General features: G+C 42.2%; 1 protein-coding gene across 3 annotated transcripts in view; it reads left to right on the top strand.

Annotated features, from left to right (window-relative positions):
- helz (helicase with zinc finger) overlaps positions 1-15,028 on the top strand; it is a 242,759-nt gene extending 227,731 nt beyond the window's left edge. For all 3 annotated transcript variants that reach the window (XM_068003894.1, XM_068003893.1, XM_068003895.1), the window contains 2 exons: positions 8,825-9,077; positions 13,163-15,028. In XM_068003894.1, the coding sequence (XP_067859995.1) occupies positions 8,825-9,077; positions 13,163-13,494 (585 nt within the window). In that variant the 3' untranslated portion in view covers positions 13,495-15,028. The remainder of the gene's footprint in view (positions 1-8,824; positions 9,078-13,162) is intronic.
- The last annotated feature ends 4,489 nt before the right edge of the window (positions 15,029-19,517 follow it).

Below are 19,517 nucleotides of genomic sequence, written 5' to 3'. Positions count from 1 at the left end.
AAGAGTAAGGAAGTTTTGCTGCAATTGTACAGGGCTTTGGTGCGACCACACCTGGAGTACTGTGTATAGTTTTAAGGATATACTTGCCTTAGAAGCGGTGCAACGAAGGTTCACTAGATTGATTCCTGGGATGAAAGGGTTGTCCTATGAGGAGAGATTGAGTAGAATGGGCCTCTACTCTCTGGAGTTTAGAAGAATGAGAGGTGATCTCATTGAAACATATAAGATTCTGAGGGGACTTGACAGGGTAGATGCTGAGAGGTTGTTTCCCCTGGCTGGCGAGTCTAGAACTAGGGGGCATAGTCTCAGGTTAAGGGGTCAGCCATTTAGGACTGAGATGAGGACGAATTTCTTCACTAAGAGGGTTGTGAATCTTTGGAAGTCACTACCCCAGAGGGCTGTGAATGCTGAGTCATTGAGTATATTCAAGGTTGAGATAGATAGATTTTTGGACTCTAGGGGAATCAAGGGATATGGAGATCGGGTGGGAAATTGGAGTTGAGATTGAAGATTAGCCACGATCTTACTGAATGGCTGGGCAGGCTCGAGGGCCCGTATGGCCTACTCCTGCTCCTATTTCTTGTGTTCTTATATGGTGGAAGTATTTCCTCTGGTGGAATCAAGAACAAAGGACTATAACTATAAAACTCGAGCTGGACTATACAGGAGCAAAATCAGGAAGCACTTTTTCTCACAATGGGTAGTAGAAATCTAGAACTCTTTCCCCCCGCCCCCAGGTGGCTGTGGATGCTGGGGCAATTGGAGCTTTCAAGACTGAGATAAGACAGATTCTTGTTAGGTAAAGGCATCAAAGGATATGGAGCAAAGGCAGGTAAATGGAACTGAGGTGCAGATCATCCATGATCTAATTGAATGGGGGAACAGGCTCGTGGGGTTAATTGGTTGTCTCCTTTTCCTTATGTTCCTGTGTTCCTACCACTGATATAAGAATTATCTGTTGCACAATCTTGCATTCTTTAATTGCAACTTTTCAAAATGTGAATTATCTCATTATTTTGACTTCCTGTACTTGGATGAAATAATAGAATATGTGCAACATCCTGTACAACAGCTTGCATTTCTGTAATGCTTCTCACATACAGGAAGGTATCGCGGAGCACCATATATTGGGTAAAATTTGATGCCAAGCTGGAGGAAAATGGAGAAGGGAGGGCAGGTATGATTGAACAGAAGGCAATCTGAGTTGTGAAGCTGATAATCCAGATCTGCAAAGTGTTAACTGTATAATTCTACCTCTATTTTACTGTTAACACCAATGAATGTAGTAACTGTAGTTAGAAAAAAGATATTAGCTTTTCAGTTCACTAAACTTAAACATTTAGTTATGGTGAACTGTCAGTTTGTAAAGGGTTTCCCACAAAGCAATTTGCATGAATTGTGCATCCTTTGGCAGTGTGTGTTATGACAATTGTCTGTGTGTACCCTTCATGCCAAATCAATTGAATTTAATTTGGGTAACTTGCAGCAGGATCTTCCTTAAGGAACAAGTTACCGCTCATTTCTGAATCGTCTGTGCCATTCTCATCACTCCTAGTTATCAAGGAAGGAGGAGATTTTTATTCTCTATACTGGGATTCTAAGAAAATCATGCAGTGTATTGTGAAAAATGCATGATGTTGAACCTGATATTTTGTGCATGAATGCAAGACTGTTTTTCATTCACAGCATCGCTGTTTTACTCTGAGACCAAACTTCAGTTGATATATTCAGAGGCTGATATTCAGTGTGTGATCCGAGTTCCATCTTTTAATTTAATTGTAATCAATTACACCTGAGGCACTCGAGGTAGAGTGGGATCTGATGGCAAATATTAAATCAAATTTTGAGACTCCAATGATACTCCTTTCAACTAACTGGCAAATTAAATTACAGCTTCAACATTTTGAGCTTTCTTGAATGAATACCTTTATTACTGGCGGATTTCCTTGGCAGTGCTCACAAGCAGTCTGGGGTGTGAGCATGGTTTTTATGTTTGGCTGCTAATCTGGCCTGTACTCTTTTAAAGCCACTGATCAAATACACCAAGTCAAGTAGAGGTCAGTAAATTGCTTGTAATTTTGTGACTCCAGGTCAAATTCTGGCTTTCTTGTTTTGCATCTGTAACAAAGTGTGACACTTGGATATCTGATGTCTGGAGTGTGATGCACCTGCACTAGTTATGTGTGTGTATATGTATCGTATATTGTATGGGTATATTTAGGTTGAGTAGTACAAGCAATAAAAAGGCTCAGGAACCCGATAGCTGGGTTAGGCAGATCTGTAGTACTCCATTGCGCTGTTGATTGACCAACCAGCCTGGCTCATAAGAACATAAGAAATAGGAGCAGGAGTAGGCCAATCGGCCCCTCGAGCCTGCTCCGCCATTCAATAAGATCATGGCTGATCTGATCCCAACCACAAATCTAAAGAACACAAGAAGTAGGAGCAGGACCCGGCCACACAGCCCCTGGGCCCTCTCCACCACCCACAGGGCATTGACCGATCCGAACTCAGCTTCATGTCCAATTTCCTGCCCGCTCCCCATAACCCCTAATTCCCTTTACTTCTAGAAAACTGTCTATTTCTGTTTTAAATTTATCTAATGATAAATTTCACCTACCCTGGTGGAACCTGGAGAAATGGACCTGTCACTGTGTACTGGGATCCTCCCCTTCAGCTTCTGCAAGACAGTGTCCCAACAGGGTAGGGTGGACCTCGCTGGACATTTTTTGTTTTGCTACTTAAAACTCCAGCAGTACTCCTGCACACACTTTCGGGAGTTCCTAAGCCGTGACACTACCAATCTGCACCTCAGCACTCTGGACTTGGTTAAGTGGAATGTATCCCTACAGGGAGAGAGAGTGTGCTCTCCAGGCAAACAGGAACTTTTGTGTTGATATTAAAACCCTCATCCATGCCTTTGTTACCTCTAGACTTGACTACTCCAGTGCTGTCCTGGCTGGCCTCCAATCTTCCACCCTCCATAAACTTAAGCTCATCCAAAACTCTGCTGCCCGTATCCTAACTCACACCAAGTCCCGTTCACTCATCACCCCAGTGCTTGCAGATCTACATTGGCTCTCGGTCTGGGAACGCATCCTGTGAAGCGTCTTGGGACGTTTTACTACATTAAAGGCACTAAATAAATGGAAGTTGTTGTTGTGTCTCAGTGGTGTTGTTTGGAGACTCTCAAACATGTCAAAGACTTGACTGACCAAAACAAAACACAGTAAAGCACTTGCTTCATAGTCACAGCAACAGGGTCCTTAACTTACCTCAAGTTTGCTCTGATAATTCATACCAGTGTCACTAAATCTAATACCTTCGCTGCATGGCCTGTATTTGTTTGACCGGAGTGTCACGACCATTTTGTGTGAAGAACCTCTCAGCTCATCGATTGGGGAAGAATTCAAGTATCCATCTCTTGGCCCAGCCCATGTCTTCCAGTTTTTAACATTACTTGGGTACCTGCCAACTTTTGTTTGTGGCAGCTCCTCCTTTGTTCCTTATTGACGCTGCCTCTTCTCTCAACCTTCCCTGTCTCTCCCTTCCCCCCCCCCCCCCCACCCCGCCACACCATGGACAAAGCTGGTGGTGTTGCAGAATGGTAAGTTTAGTGTTTTACATTTGAATTGTTGTAACATCTTTTTTAATATTTACGCACAGCTTGTGATGGAGAGCATAGCTATAGTGAGATGTGAAGAGCAGAATGTCCTGGGGCCACTTGACATTTTACTTTATCTAAACCACTGACCCCCTTGCTGCATGTTATCTAATGGGGAAGTGGTATCTGAAAGGAAGTTATAACATGCAGTAGTTAGCAGCATCATTTCTGCTGGCGGATGAAGGATTCAATCAAGATTGAATCCCTGTATGCCTGTGATTCTAGAATTCTTTTCCAAAAAGAAATTGCAGATCAGAAGTCACTCCCTATTTAGTTTAAGGGCCTACATTACATGTCATTTTCAAACATGGCATTACAATGGTAAGAAAATGAATTGTAAAGAAAAAGATTCTTCCCATGTATGATATACATGAGGAGCCAACTGTGATTTAAGACAGCAATCCCTGACTTTAGATTATAGACCAGCCCAGCTTCACTCTTGAGTTTTCATGCCCTCTGAACCCCTTAGTTGGACTAATACCTTATCACTGATAGGTATCCAATATCCTCTAACTGTGTTGACACTGTAAAATAAAAAGTTTTATCAACGTGTTGGCTATAAGCACCAACACATCCTCACTGCATTGATTAAAGATTATTTCCTTCCCCCACCCCCAATCAGAACCTTGTTAAATGTCACTCCAATCGTATTCACAAATTGTGCCCATTTCTCAAAGACACGGTTGACATTTCAGTCAAATACACTTCAATATCTTTTTAATGTTCATTGTGTTGTGCAATAGGAGATAATGGGTATTCAAAAGATGCACATGATCAGGGCTGTGTGATGGTAATTATCCACAGAGAACCTAAAATAAAAAGCCAGAGCTTATGAATCCATTGAAAGTGACTGTGTACAGCACAGGGTTAAAACTAACAAACCAAGTGAAAACATAAAAAAGGGAGCAAGTTAAGGGCATCGTCCACTATTCAGTATTACTGGTGTAAGCAGCGTTTGTGATGTGGACAGGAGTTGGATCGACAAAGAAATATGGATCTCAGATTATTGAGATGAAATTTAAACCAGTTGTAAAACTGAGCCTTTACATATAAATCGATAAATAAGGAGTGGAATGCAGTGGTACCCTGCTATATTTCCCAATGGGACCCAGCTGTCGAACTCCAAGCAAACCTTCCATCTGAAAGCATCGACTTGTTACTGATACTCCCAATGTTGGACACTTGGACCATTTACAAGATCTGATAATGTTAGGATCGCCTGCAACTGCATCATAGCATCAATAATCCTTGTACAGCAAATGGATCCAGCGTTCGAATTTGTGGGCCACATGGAAGTATAACCTGAATCCTCAAGGGCTGCAAATAAAGTTTAGACTACGTGACCCCATTTATTTGCACATATCTCAAGTTGTTGATGCTAATGGATCTGGGTGTCCTGATTTATCCACCAATAATGCAATCGTGCTAAAAACAGCCTTTTCCAATCCTGTGGACACAAAGGACTGAAATCCCTGTGCTTTAAGGGCCAGATTGCCACGGCTCAAGGATGTGACCCCAGGACTGTAGTTTGGATATCCCTGCTTCCAAGCAGTCAGAACACGGGACAGCTTTTCAGATTGGCACCGATTTGGGCGGTGTGCCTGCGGCCGATTTGGGCTGTGCATCTGCAGCTGATATGGATGATGTGCCTGTGGCGCCCGCCCAACGCGGCAGCTGAGAGACTCGAACCACTTTCACCTTCAGGCCTCTTTAACATTTCTCGTCGAGCTCTGCTGCAGCTTGCTGGTCTGTTCATGAGCGAAGTCGACTGGCTACTGTACATGGCCAGCCAACACATAAGGTCTTTTGTGGGGGGTGTGGGGGGGGTGGTGAGAACGGGCCAGCAGTGAGATGGATGATTTCTGTGGGGCCCAGAGGAGCACCCCTGCTCCTCCTGGCCCCTCAAAAAAAATTTTTTTAAAAAGCACAAAAACAAAAGCTAACCATTTTGGAGAGGCCTCCAGCAGGTCCTTTAAGGACTACCGGTTAAACCTTTCAGCGCCAGGAGTAAATGATACCTGGCAAGTAACATGCATGCTTTGCCAATTTCTCCTTGAAAGTTGCAAACAGGGTCCTACAACAGGCATTAGACCCCAATTTGCAGATTTAAACATGTTTTAGATATGTTTTGGACGGGAGTGCAGGGCACCCATTTAAAGGCCTGCCTCAACAGTAATTCAAGCGGGCAAATGGGTACACCAGGTCCCCAACAGAGTTCAACTGGTCACCCATTTTCCAGATGAGAAATGAATGGCTGGCAGTTTGAAGTCTCCCCCCACCCCCAAAATATGTCTGTTTGGAATTTCTAAGATATCCAGTAGTTACAAAATTAATATAAGGAAAGGACAAGCTTTCTGCCCACTTTTTTAAACAGGTAGTGTCACAAAAGTTGACAAGACTCCAGTATGACCTTTAACGTAATCTTCAGTACCAGACCGCCTCGCTACCATGTTTTGCATGGTAACCTTGGCACTACCTAAATTTGTCATTTCCTCATGTCCAGTTTTTGGTCAGTCCCTGCCAATGTTAATGAAACATTTGGCTAAAGCCCAAATACAGGTGGCATCAAATGCAGGGAAAACTGAATGTTTGGCAGGGTAGACACTGCTGTCATCTGCACCAGGGAACATACGTTGACTGTAACACATCCTTCAAAACTTGAACATTTCCAGTCATATAGTTTTCAACATGTCATGGTTGCTGTATTTGTGCACGTCCAACTGTGTAAAACACCTAACCACACTTTTAAAGAACAGTGTGGGCATTCCATGTTGTGATAAAGGGACTAGCCAATTTCACATTTAGTATTTAATTTTTGTTATTAAGGATTTCTGGCTTCTCTCCTCTTCCCCCTTGCACCTTTCTGGCACCACATTTGGAGTGTGAGATACTTAAGACTTTGGTTAAGAGAAGGACCCGTCAGACTGGTTTCATCAGTCTTTCTCTCTTACCCACCTCCTTTACTTCCTCCCGTTCGCAGATGAAGGGCTGTGCTTCTGCTTTCTGTTTAGTGTTCCTGATGAGAATTGTCAATATTCTCCCGGGGGTTAAAATCTTTCCGGGCTTGTATTTGTATCTCCGCAGTTGATGGGCCAACTGTTTAGCTCCAGATGTGTTATAGTCCATGGTCAATGTTTTAGTTCTCCATTTTTATTTTCCCCCCTCTTTCTGTCAGTTTTTTTCATTACCTCCTCCTCTCCTGAAGGTGTTGAGTCTGTGGATGCTGAGTACTGGTTAGCCTCTGGTGGATTTGATGGGGGGTTTTTTGAGGTCAATAATTGGCTGATCAGTATTGACCAATACATCAAACTTTCATCCCTCCAAAGAAATATCTGCCTGATGCACGTTACCGTGCAGAGCTGAAAGATGCCCTGGATCAAGTAGCCAAGTTCCAGCATCATCCAACTTGGTGCAGCACAATTGTGTTATAATCTATAGCAGTTGCAGAACAGATACAACAAATGTGCAAGAAAACAGCACCCATCTTGGATAAGAGTAAGATACATATCTTGTTGTACACATTTTCTTTAGTGTAACAATTTGGATAACACATGACCCAAATATTTTGTGGGAGGTGAGTAGACGTATCCTTACAACAGTGACTACACTTCAAAGTTACTTCATTGGCTGTAAAGCGCTTTGGGACATCCTGAGGTCGTGAAACGCACTATACAAATGCAAGTCTTTCTTTCTTTAAATGATAAGCTAATGATGGCATAAGAGCATCATGTGACACATACTATAATATTACAAGGTTTTTTTTTGAAGGAGCTCCAAATATCCTGCAATAATTGTGTACTGAATGTAAGAATGCAGGGCTTCGTACAACTGTGTCAGTATTACATGTAATTGATTTGGTTTCTACATGAGTTTTAAGCAGGGAAAGTCCAATAGATTCAATGTCGAATTCCACAAAATGTGTTTTCTTTCTGTGAAAACAGGTCCTGTTTCAGGTGTCTGTAACTTTGCTACCATTAATAGCGATCCCAGACAAAAGACCCTTCCGATGAGCCTACGTGTTTCAAAGCCTGTACAGCCTGTCGTTCATGAACAGTTCTATCTCTTTTTATATTTGTGCCGCACGGAAACAGATTGCCCATTTGGCTGGGTACATTTGTTGGATAAATATCACATTCAACGTGCAACACTTGCTTAATTTATACTGTCGAATTAATTGCCCCTTGCCAAGTGCTGGTAAGAAAAAACTTGTGGGATTAAAGTGCCTTCAGAATCAAATAAACCTTTATTTAGCTATGCACTAATGTGTCTATGTAAGAATAAAGCTCATGCTCTATAAATATGCTATAAATGTCAATTAGTTAGGACATGCACATTGGGATATTTACTCAATATGTGACACAAGCAGTCTGTTCCCTAGTTCCAATTATTTTAAAATGTAAGACTCTACAGTGACTGTGAAGTTGTCCAGCTCATGTATCCTGCACGTCCATTTCAGCAGCGGTTTGAGTTTAGAAGAATTACTGCTGAAATAGAGGAATGAGAAGAAAATAGATCTGTGGAATTCCTACCTGGCAGTCAATTTTATGACTTGGAAATAAAGCTGGTTTTGTTCTTCTCAAACTTTATTTTAATGGATTTTTGTGGGTAAGTTTAACCCCACGCCCCCACTGTATTTTGCATTTATCCCCTTTTCTTCAGCCTTGCCTGTAGCTCAGAGGTGGGGCATGCCTGATCCCAAGATGTACCAATGTCCACTGTGACGGAATGCCAAGAGATCCCAGGATGATTTTCCATTGTAATTTTCTACTCCCACCCTACTCCTCACTCTCCCTTCTGGGAGATACCACAGTCTCTTTTCACATCTGCCCATTCAATCCAACTCAGGTTGAAATGTGAACAGAGTAGGACACCAACCTGTGCTCTGCGACATCATACTGAGTTTTGCTGCTGGATCCCAGTGGTGTTAATAGATGAAAGCAGTCGGGGGCTGTATGACAAATTATTTAACAATAATTCACAAAAGGATTTTATTTATTTTTCTGGAACATCATTTTAGAAATTCAAAATATATACTAATCTTAAGGTTTATTTTGATTTTAGTAAAATGCATACAGTAAAGTTTTTATTATATAGGAGATGTCGGGCCATACTATTGAGCATTAAGTACAATTCTCCTCTTGTTGCAATTTTTCCGAACAGTATGAAGCCAGAGGACCAGGAAGGCCTTTGTACCAAAGACGAATTTCAGCCAGTTCTGTTCAAGCGTTTCCTGAAGATTCCAGCAATCCTCAAGGCAATCTTAGTCAGTGTAAGGAGCTTCAAGACCACAGCAGCCATTCTTCATACAACTACACATCTCCAGAGATGTGGGTGAATGCCAACTCTTCGGCCGCCCTCCAGAACATTCTGTGCAATGGATCCAACAGGGCAGTGGCACCACGGGACCTTTTAGGTATAGTAGCTCGATCCTTGTATTTTGTATTCCACTTGGAGTACTCCATGTGCTGACCTACCCATCAAAGAGCTGAGGGCTGTTTTACCGCCCCTCCCCTTGTACCCACCCCACTGGAAAATGACTTGTTGATCTAGGATACTGTTGTATGTCTTCCCAAAGGTGGTTTTCAAGAAACAAGATGGATTCCCTTCATCGTTACTGAGTACTACTTGTGTTTCCAACAAGATCTCTTGTTATGCTTCACACATGCAACGTCTTGGTTGGGTGATGCTAAGCAATAGCGTGCCACAGAGCAAGGACAGACACAAGTTTGAGTCCCAGTCTGCTCAGTTTCTGATCCAAATCATGTCAAGGGTGGAAATTGAGATTTTTGTTAGGCAAGGTTATTAAGGGATATGAAACCAAGGCAGGTAAATGGAGTTAAGATACAGATCAGACATGATCTAATTGAATGGCGGAACAGGCTCGTGGGGCTGAATGGCCTCCTTGTCCCTATGTGGTGTCTCTCAGTCAAAAGGGTCTGGAGGTATAATCATAGCAGGGAGAGAATTGTGCTTGAGTGGTTAGACTTGGTGACAGACTTCAGGGGCCTAGTGATAGCCCATACAACTGCCCTGTTGACTGCAAGCTTCATGCAGTGGAAGCAAAAAAAGTGGAGAACACTTAAAGAAAATTACTCGGATTAAACATTTTAGATTTAAGTTGATTTAACTGTAATGCGGACAATTCAGTGAAATGAGGTTTGAGTTAATTGCAAAGGGTTGAGATCCTTGGCTGTTAATTTAGGCCTCTCTGCATTGCTTTATTAACATTCTATTCAGCTCATAAACAGAATGGTTTGTAAATTTGAAATGAGCTACAAGAGCTTTGGGTCGAAATATCACAGTATGGTAATTCCTACAGAAAAACTGACAATCTGAAGTTTAATTGAATCTGCTGTCCTATATATCAAAAACCAACATTCAGAAATGTCTTTGGGAAAAAATTTAATTGCAGTGATTCTGCTGGATGCAGTTACCAATAGGTAGAGATCACAGAATAGAAACTGCCTCCTTCAGAGAATATAACAAACTAGGAAATCTACAGAGCCATTTAATTAACTCCAACAAATAATCTGCTGCACTTTTCTGCAGAGACTAAATGTAATATTTGTAATCACAGCATTTCAATTTAAAATATTACATAAGAACAATTCAGTAATGTCTCTGAATCAGCAAATAAACGAAATGCATGAATATTGAGGACAAATGATTTTGAAGATGGCAATTGTCATGAAAATCTGAGCGATATCTTACAAGATTTTGAAAATATAATCACAGTGGCATGTCTGGTGTGGGATATGTACTCTAATATTAAATATTACTTTAAGCAAATATCAGATGCTGGATAATAAAGATTAGTCATTTCCACTAACTTTAAGTTAATTTTTATTTTTGCTGAAGGGGAAGAAATTGAAGTGAGTTTTATTTTGCAACTAAATGAGGGATATCAGTGCTAAGTACTGGAACACCTTTCCTGCTTTACATAAAATTGAAAGTAAGCTAAATTCAGAGAGTGCACCTTCTCTCCTACAATGTGAAAGAGTTGAAGGAGATTAAAAAGGTTCTGGGAGTTGGACAGTAAACAGTATATTAGCGCCCTGCCCTTATAACACTGGAGCCTAGGTTTGAGCCCCAGGCTTTGAGTGATGAAGTAAGTCTCCTATCTGACAACTATGAAGTCAGCTTGGAAACACACTCTACCCAGTTCTAAGTGGGTGTGAGTCGATAGCATAATACTACCCATGGTTCAGCACGAATGTGGCATTACACTGACAGTCTTACTCAGATCACAAGAGTGAGTGTTGATGGATATGGAAGTGACACAGTGCAGCATTAGGGGGAGTGCTGTTCTGAATCAGCTGGGTGTGAAGGTGATGACTCATGCTAACAGCCCTCCTGTACTTTGCTAAAGTGGCCTTTTTTCACTTGAGTCTAAGCACGCTATTTGGGGTGAAGAGGTCACAGCTGTGACCAATCCTGTCCTTGCCCAACACCCACAGTCGGAAACAAGACCCTAGAGGATTTTCTTCCCCCCCCCCCCCCCCCCCCCCACCACACACCTTGGCACAGGGACACTGAGACTGTGTCTACTGACCCCGCCCCTGCACTGAGATTGGTTAGTTAAGCACAGATTTGAGGAATCACACCTGGCATCATGCTGGCCTATATGTACCATACCACATGGTGCAGAGCTTTTGGAGCAACTGTGGTGTCTTCATAACCCTTGTGATTATTCTCTCTGTGTTTAATAGATATGTTTGTTTTTGTTGTTTGTCCTGCTTCCTTTCTTTAGATTAAGGAATCCTTTCCCCACATTGTTCCCCAGCAGTGTAGGCTTGTGGGTAACATGCTCCCAGGATTATGCCAGTGATGCTTTATAACCAGAAGATAGGCAGTTCACAGGAGCAGCCGAGGATGCCTCATCCTGTGCGTGCATGTTTCTGGGTGACTTGCGGGTGACCCTGTGGCGTGTCGCTCCATTGCACAGCACGTTCCATGGAGCTGTGCCCCGCCTGTTTAAAAAATATTCTTGAACTGGAGCTTTGTGACACATTGGCACCCACATCCTTTATTGCCCCCCCCCCTTCAATTTTCTTCCCTTTTTTCCACCTCCTTTCCTCAGGCTCTGATTCTTGCCAGTCTGGACTGGCAGCTCTCTGGCACCTTGCCCAAGTAGCCATTCTTCACGTATGAGCCTAGATGGTACGTGTGAGCAGACTATTTGGGGGAGGAAGCTGAACCCTGTCCTTGGCCAACATTCACAACTAAATGAGAGATATCAGTGCTAAGTACTGAACACCTTCCTGGTTTACATAAAATTGAAAGTAAGAAATTCAGAGAGTGCACCTTCTCTCCTACAATGTGAAAGAGTTGAAGGAGATTAAAAAGGTTCTGGGAGTTGGACAGTAAACAGTATATTAGCGCCCTGCCCTTATAACACTGGAGCCTAGGTTTGAGCCCCAGGCTTTGAGTGATGAAATGAAAGTCTCCTATCTGACAACTATGAAGCCAGCTTGGAAACACACTCTACTCAGTTCTAAGTGGGTGTGAGTCGATAGCATAATACTACCCATGGTTCAGCACGAATGTGGCATTACACTGACAGTCTTACTCAGATGGATATGGATCACTCATAGGAACTCTGAATGATGTTTCCCCTCCCGAGCCCAGGAGTGCTGAGCCTAACCGTTGTGGCCCTATTGCTGTCCTAACTAGCATCAGCTAACTCAGCACAGGAATGGGATCAAACCGGGAGCTTTCCTAATCTGTATGTCTCAGTTCCCTGTCATTTTATGCATTTACTCACCTAAACCATCAGGGGAGCTGACCTGAATCGTTTAAATCTGAATTTTCTTTTTGCTGCTGACAGACTTGTCTGTTCACTCGTTACCAGGTTTCAAACCTTATTGATCCTGTGTTCGCTGACCTACATTAGCTCCCAGTCCGGCAACACCTCAATTTTAAAATTCTCGTCCTTGTTTTCAAATCCCTCCATGTTCTTGCCCTTCTCTACCTCTGTAACCTCCGACAACCCTCCGAGATCTCTGCACTCCTCCAATTCTGGCCTCTTGCGCATCCCCGCTTTTCATCGTCCCACCATTGGCGGCCGTGCCTTCAGCTGCCTAGGCCCTAAGCTCTGGATTTCCCTCCCTAAACCCCTCTGCCCCTCTCTCCTCCTTTAAGATGCTCCTTAAAACCTACCTCTCACCTGTCCTAATATCTCCTTATGTGGCTCGGTGTTAAATTTTGTTTGATAACACTCCTGTGAAGCGCCTTGAGGCAATTTACTATGTTGAAGGTGCTATATAAATGGAAGTTGTTAACCTGCCCACAATGATAAAAAGAGTTCCAGCATGAAAAAAGGAGAATAATCAGAAAATCAGGATTTATTTATTTTGGAACAAAATAAACATTTCACATTTGTGGTGGCTCGAGTGAGTCCTGCTTGTTGAGATGGAAACATTCTCAGCACGCTTTCTCGTTCTGTCTAAATCGTTTTCATCTCCTTGACGTTTTATTATTTGTTTTTTTTTGCTGCAGTTCAGTCTAAGAATCTAAGACCCCCAGAGGAGCACCTGAAGCCCGAGAATGTATCACAGCTGTCAGCAAACTCGTTCAACTACAATGTGCTCCAGCACCTTGGCCAGTTTCCTCCGCTCCTGTCCAACAACCAGATCACAGAGTCCAGCAGCCAGCAGAAAGCAAGTGGAAGCAAACCAGTCATGTCGTACGCCAATGCATTACGGGCTCCGCCAAAGCCTAAACCTCCGCCTGAGCCTGCGAAGAGAAATGGCGACCCTCTGTCTTTGTTTCAGGAACTCAGCATAGGCAGTTCATCAGGTAGCAATGGGTATTACTCTTATTTCAAATAAAAAAAATTGTTGCTTTTTAGATTTTAAAATGAGTCAGAACAGTCAGAAATATAGTTTGTTAAAAATATTTAGCAACTCTGTGACAACACTTCCTGGAATAATTTTTTTGTTTTATTTTGGCAGAAGGGTATCATCCTGTGTATATTTTACATTACTTTATGTACTTTGTAGTTGATCATAGATTCCTAAATTCAACCTTATTTCTTTCAACAAAAAAAAACAAAATAATAAAAAAAAAATCTTTGATATGCATAGGTAAATCTTGTATCAGCTCAGAAAAAAAAATGAAAAAAAAAAGTTTTTAAGCAGAGCATTAATTATCCAGTCACTTTTTAAGAATACTTCGCTGGTATACAGTAGCATACAGTGCTGGGGTTCTGTACTAGAAATGGCCAGCTTACATGAGGAAGGGGACAACAAAATGTGTTTCATTTCAAGCAAAGTTTCTTAAAAAAAAATGTTAATTGCATTCTGAAACATTTTGATCAACTGAAAGATTTTACTCTGTGTAAAGTGTTATTGTAAACAAACTGCTTTTAACTTAAAAATAGGATATATATTTGCATAAACATACACACATGTATATTAAAATTCAGTTTAGACACAAAGCTTTTACTTTTTAAATAAAAAGGAGGCAGAGATCACTGCGGAAGACATAAGCACACCTTCATCACACATGCTCTGCTTTTTATTTCTGTTTTCTGGGACAAGCTGACAGCTTTGCTCAGCTTTGTTTTACTGTTAATTTGATAGATTTTTTTTTTAAAAAATGAATCATGAAGATGAAATAAATCTAGATATGCTGGTGCTTAGTAGATTATTAACTTTAAAAAAAAATGTGTGAATTTAGTTTAAAAAAAAGAAAAAAGTACTTGGTTGTTTTCACTATGCATGTGTAAATGTTTTTAAATCTGGCTTTTTTTTGAAGGGTTGCACAACTGTGTAGAACTTCATAGCTTTTTTTTGTAGTTTTAATTTTGGTACATTATTTGATGTTTACATTAAAATGTGATGACATACAATGAAATTCTAATATTCTAACTTTTTTTGTTTTTTTTTTGGAAATACAATTACAGAGTGACATCACTTTTTTGCGTGTTTCTGTTCAAAACATTGCCCCCTTCCCCTCCCCCCCCCTCCGCCTCTCCCACACATACAAAAATTCTTAAACATTGCTATCAGCGTTTACACCAGCTATCAATGAGCGTGTGCTACTTGAAATATGTTCCTCTGTGCTTTTAACCTTATAAATACATTCATGGGTTTTGGTTCATTGCAGTTTTACTTCACTGGTTCCCTTCAGAGTTTGGTTTCACTTGTATCTGTCCTGATAGTGGTTGGGTGGCATTTTTATTCAGGTGTTACTTCCCCTCCTCCTCCCCCCCCCCCCTCCCCCTCCCTCCCTCCCCCCAACTTCTAATAAGTTTTGTTTTGTTACTCTGGGCATTGCAATAGCTGCTGCAGTCGGGAAATGTGTAACAGTTTCCATCTGCTTTTATTTTCTTTTGTTCAGTATTAAAGTATTTAAATTGGACTTTCTTGTCTGCCTTTTTCTGTAGAATTCTTCGAAGCACACTGCACATGCATGCCCGCAACTGTCTATAGCCGGCATGGCTGTGCGTCAGACCCTACTGCATAGGATGGCCTTCATTGGGGCAGGGGTTGCATGCTCGTTGGTTTCATGAGCTAAATGAGTGTCTACCATGGAGCCTCGAGGGCTTGCGTATAAGTTTCAAACCATGTTTGTGTACATCCGAGGTCATGATACAAACAGATCTTCGTGTTCTGTTTTCGGATCTATCCATCAATAAAGCCATGCTGCCAAGAGCAGCCCTTTTCAAACCTGCAGGCACACGAAATTCAAACAGAAAAAGTAGTGAATCAGAAATATTTTAGCACAAATACAACTGAGTTGCCGTGGCTTCATGAGCCACATGTAGCCCACAGACCGTAGTTTGCACTCCCCTGATCTTACACAATCCACCCCCTTTTGCACTCTGCAGCTGTCTTAAACTGTTCAACACAGTTTTACAGTGGTCAGTCTCACTAATATTTGCCAGAGAATCACATTAATTTGCCCAAACTATTAATTAAAAGATACTGGGTGTATTCTGTATTTTAAACTGTGATATACCCATCAGAAACCATGTTTGTTTTTCAACATTCATGACATGAACTTTTCCATCAGGATACGTGGGGATTTTATTTTGCATTTCAATGAAAGAAAAATTTGGGTTGTTCATTCACTCTTCTCCCAGCTGAGATGACAAATGACCTGCTGTTGAGTATGAGCCAACTACAAATTGCATAACAGCAGCCCTGAGTTGACTCTCTCCCTCTTCTTTTTCCCTTCATCTCCCTCCTTCCTTGGTGGGGATCATCTCTGCCAAGACAACTCTCCAACGTAAAGGGATTGTACGCACTGTGATGGCTTAATGCTCATACATGACTTTCTGTCTCTTAAGAACATGGAGCCTGGAACGATGAAAGGGCCATATAGCTCATTGAAACATCACTTTAAACAGGCATTTTGTAGTTCCCAAAAGATCAGGAGTCAAGTGAGTTTTTAACCTGTGACCACTTCCCTCTTTCGGGTCGAGAAATATTTATCCCATTCTTTAATTTGCCATCACACAAGTCTAAACTGGAATGACGTTTGCATATATATGTAGAGCCCCCGATACTGTTCGGGGAGGAATTGGTCTAGGTCCCAATGCCGGCCCACGACTCGCTGAGAATTGGGCCTCGGTCCTATATTGCACAAAACCAGCGAGCCTAAATCTCTCAGTCTGATAGCATTTGTTCTTCTGCTGCATAAAGACTACATTAACAAGAGAGGTCTCATATCAACTCAGTGAGCTAATTATTTTGTTTGACCCCTGGAGTAACGTTTCATTACCAGATATCGCACATACAAAGTCACCCTCCAGTGCACAGGGAGTGAGGGCTCACTTGTGGGAGTGGTCTTTGGCGCTAAGCATGAGAGAAATATGAGTGAATCCTAAACTCATAATAAAGGAATTCCAAAGTTAGCTTCTGGAAATCCTCTCCGAGCTCCTCGCCCATTAGTTATACACCTTTGTACTTATGGGTATAAGATAAAAACCTGCAGGGACTAGGAAGTACTCGATTTAAAGGGTTTAAGACCAGAACAATCAAGAAATATGAAACACCTGTTCTGTGTCTCCCTGTAGATGGAATCCTAGGGAGAAAGTACCCTTTCTTGCTTATGATGGGGACTGAAAGTTTAAAACTTCCTTCTCGAGTCTGTACCTCTGGCCCCTGGTGCTCCATTTTGAACTTTTCGCTACTTTGTATTTAAATGTGCTTTCCTGAAAGTTGTGCTGTTCTTGGCCTTTGGGTTGCTGTCTGCCTCTTTCCCCTCTCTCCTTCCCCAAGAAACATTTCCCAGAGCTGAGTGTTGTGCAGTAAAAATAAAAGGTGGATGAAAAGTCAAGTTGGTGCCAGCTTACATCCACTGTTTGTTTCTGTTCACGTGGCACATTGTTGGTACGTTGATGGCGTGTTGCGGGATGGTGATGTGCTGAGCTGTGGAGAGCGAATGGAACTGCCTGTGATCCCCCCCAGCCGCAACTCTCAAAATCTTGGCCAGGACAGCAGTATTAGGTGGTGCCAATTGGAAACCTTTTTCTCCAATGCTACTCCTTCCCACCCCCAAAAAAAGGGGGAAATCACACCCTGAGCCATCCTTGCACACCTCCCAGCAGCTAGAGGGATTGTCAGAAACATGAGAACAGATTGTCTGCCAGAGAATGGTGAGAACCAAATGTTACGGAATATTAACTTGAGCAAAATCCTTTTTCTTTTTTTTGGATGAAATGTTTTTTTCCTCTCTCTGCCAATTTTCTCCCCCCTTGCTCCTTCTGTGGTGAAGGCAGTTGACTCCTTGCTGGGTTAGAGTTTGTTAGGTGTCAGATGTCCTCACATGTGTGCATCTTGACAGCAAGTCTCAGCAGGCTGTTCTGCTATTGAGGGTAGCTGAACCCAGTCTTGTTTCACCCGTTGTTCACACATGCACGCTTCCGATAGTTGTGGGGGGGGGGTCCACTACCAGATAAGAGTTTAGGGGGTGCTGAAGCCTACAGCCACCCCAGCTTAGTCCAGCTAACTCAATACAGACCGGAGATCTAAGCTGGGCCTTCCTGATCTATATCGTTCGGCTGGGCAAGTTCACTGAACCATTAGAGGAGCTGGAATGCTTACTTTAAATAATCTTGGCAGGACCCTAACTCTTGTGAATATTTTCTATCGGTTTGTTCCCATAATGAGTGCTGTTAATGGGTTTTGTGTTTGTCGTAAATGCGAATGGTATATTATTCCTTTCCATCTCTGTTGAATGTCTGACTATCTGCCAGAAATGAGTGCAGAAAGTATTTTTATTTATTTTCGTGCCATTTATGGAGAATAAATTCCTAAATTAATTTGCAATGGTCCATTCGCTAACATTCACATTTATCTTTTCTGTACCACTTGTATACAGTTAATCAGTTTGACAGCTTTTAATGGATTTGTTTTTAAATGCTTGGTTTCACTTTTAAATTGGTAGCGATATTCCAAGGAAGTGCAGTGAATACAGAAAAATGACATCAATTATGCCTGAATTGGGGAAAAGACTGTAGGAACAAGAGTGTTCCCATGTAAATGACCTCTTACTCTTGATGCCTTTCGTTTAAAAAAATTATGTGTAAAAATGTATTTTTAATACTTGCAGCAGGTCCCTGATTCCACTGTTTAATTTGCAAATCGCAAGATAATTATGAATGAGGGAGACCATTCGGCCCATCTTAATTCATCCGTTCAGAAAGATCCTGAAAACCCCCCCCATTGTAGCATCCAGTCGTTTCTTAAATGATTCCAGGGTTTTTTTCTTTATCTAGAAGTCTATTCCACAAGTTGGCTAGCAATCCTAAAATGACCTTTTATTAGTTTGAACCTGTGCTCGCTTGTCTGACTCTCGCAATTTAATTTAACATTATATTCCAGATTTACCTTTTCCATTCTCTTCTATCTTGTTATACCCAGGGATCACCTCACTTTTCCCAGATTGAAAACCACACAAGTTTCTCCAGCCTTTCCTGAAAACTCAGACCCCTGACACTGGGGATCAGTCATGTGGCTCTTTGCACTGTCTCCAGTGCTTGACTATCTCATTTGTTTCCAGGTGACCAACAATCGATACAGTACTCAAGGTGTGGCCTGCGCAGGGCAGTGTACAGTTTGATCACAACTTCCTCTGATCTGTATTCTACTGTTTTGGTTATGTAGTTCAACATTTTGTTGGCTTTATTGATTATTGTTCTGCATTGTTGGATTTGAGTGTTGAGTCTAAAGGAACAATTTTAATCCAACCCCCTCCACTTTGCAGTAACAGAGTTAAAATTGTAGTGGAGAACTTAGCTCCGCCGCCATATGCATTCTGTGTTTCCATGGAGGGCTGAGGTGCCCGCCTGAATCGGGCAGCCTGGGCGTCCAGCTCAGTAAAACCTGTCCTTTGAGGGAAGTGCTCAAATTATTTTTGCGGGGCCAGGAGTGCTCCTCCGGGCTCCACCAGAATATTATGGGCTGCTGAACCCAGGGCTCCCTCCTTCCTCCACATCACAACCTCCCCATCCTCTCCCTGGGCATACCTTTCCCCACCACTCTCTTTCCCCCCCCAGCCGGGTCGGCCCAATATTGCACCAGCGCAGAGCTGGTGAGTTGCATTGGGCCGCCCGTTCAAGGACTGCAGCTCGCCGCATACAAGATAATGAGGCCTGGCCCTCACCACTGCAGCTCTCGGGCGGCAGAAGTTAAAATCCACCCTTGAGACTCCTAGGTTTGCTTTCAACCTCCCTACCTATTTCAACAACATTCATGGAGTAGACGGTCACTGAGATGATGTCTATTACGAGATGGGCTGTGGGGGTTGGGGGGGTGTGAAGCCTTTGTGCAATGCACCAAAATCATGCTAACAACTAGATGTTGAAGTTCTTTTTTTAAAAAAAAGTCATTTTGTACATCCA

The sequence above is a fragment of the Heptranchias perlo genome, chromosome 23 (assembly GCF_035084215.1).
Source record: "Heptranchias perlo isolate sHepPer1 chromosome 23, sHepPer1.hap1, whole genome shotgun sequence".
NCBI classification, from domain to species: Eukaryota; Metazoa; Chordata; class Chondrichthyes; order Hexanchiformes; family Hexanchidae; genus Heptranchias; species Heptranchias perlo.
The sequence above is the reverse complement of the archived record's forward strand: the minus strand, read 5'-3'. Positions and strand labels throughout refer to the sequence as shown.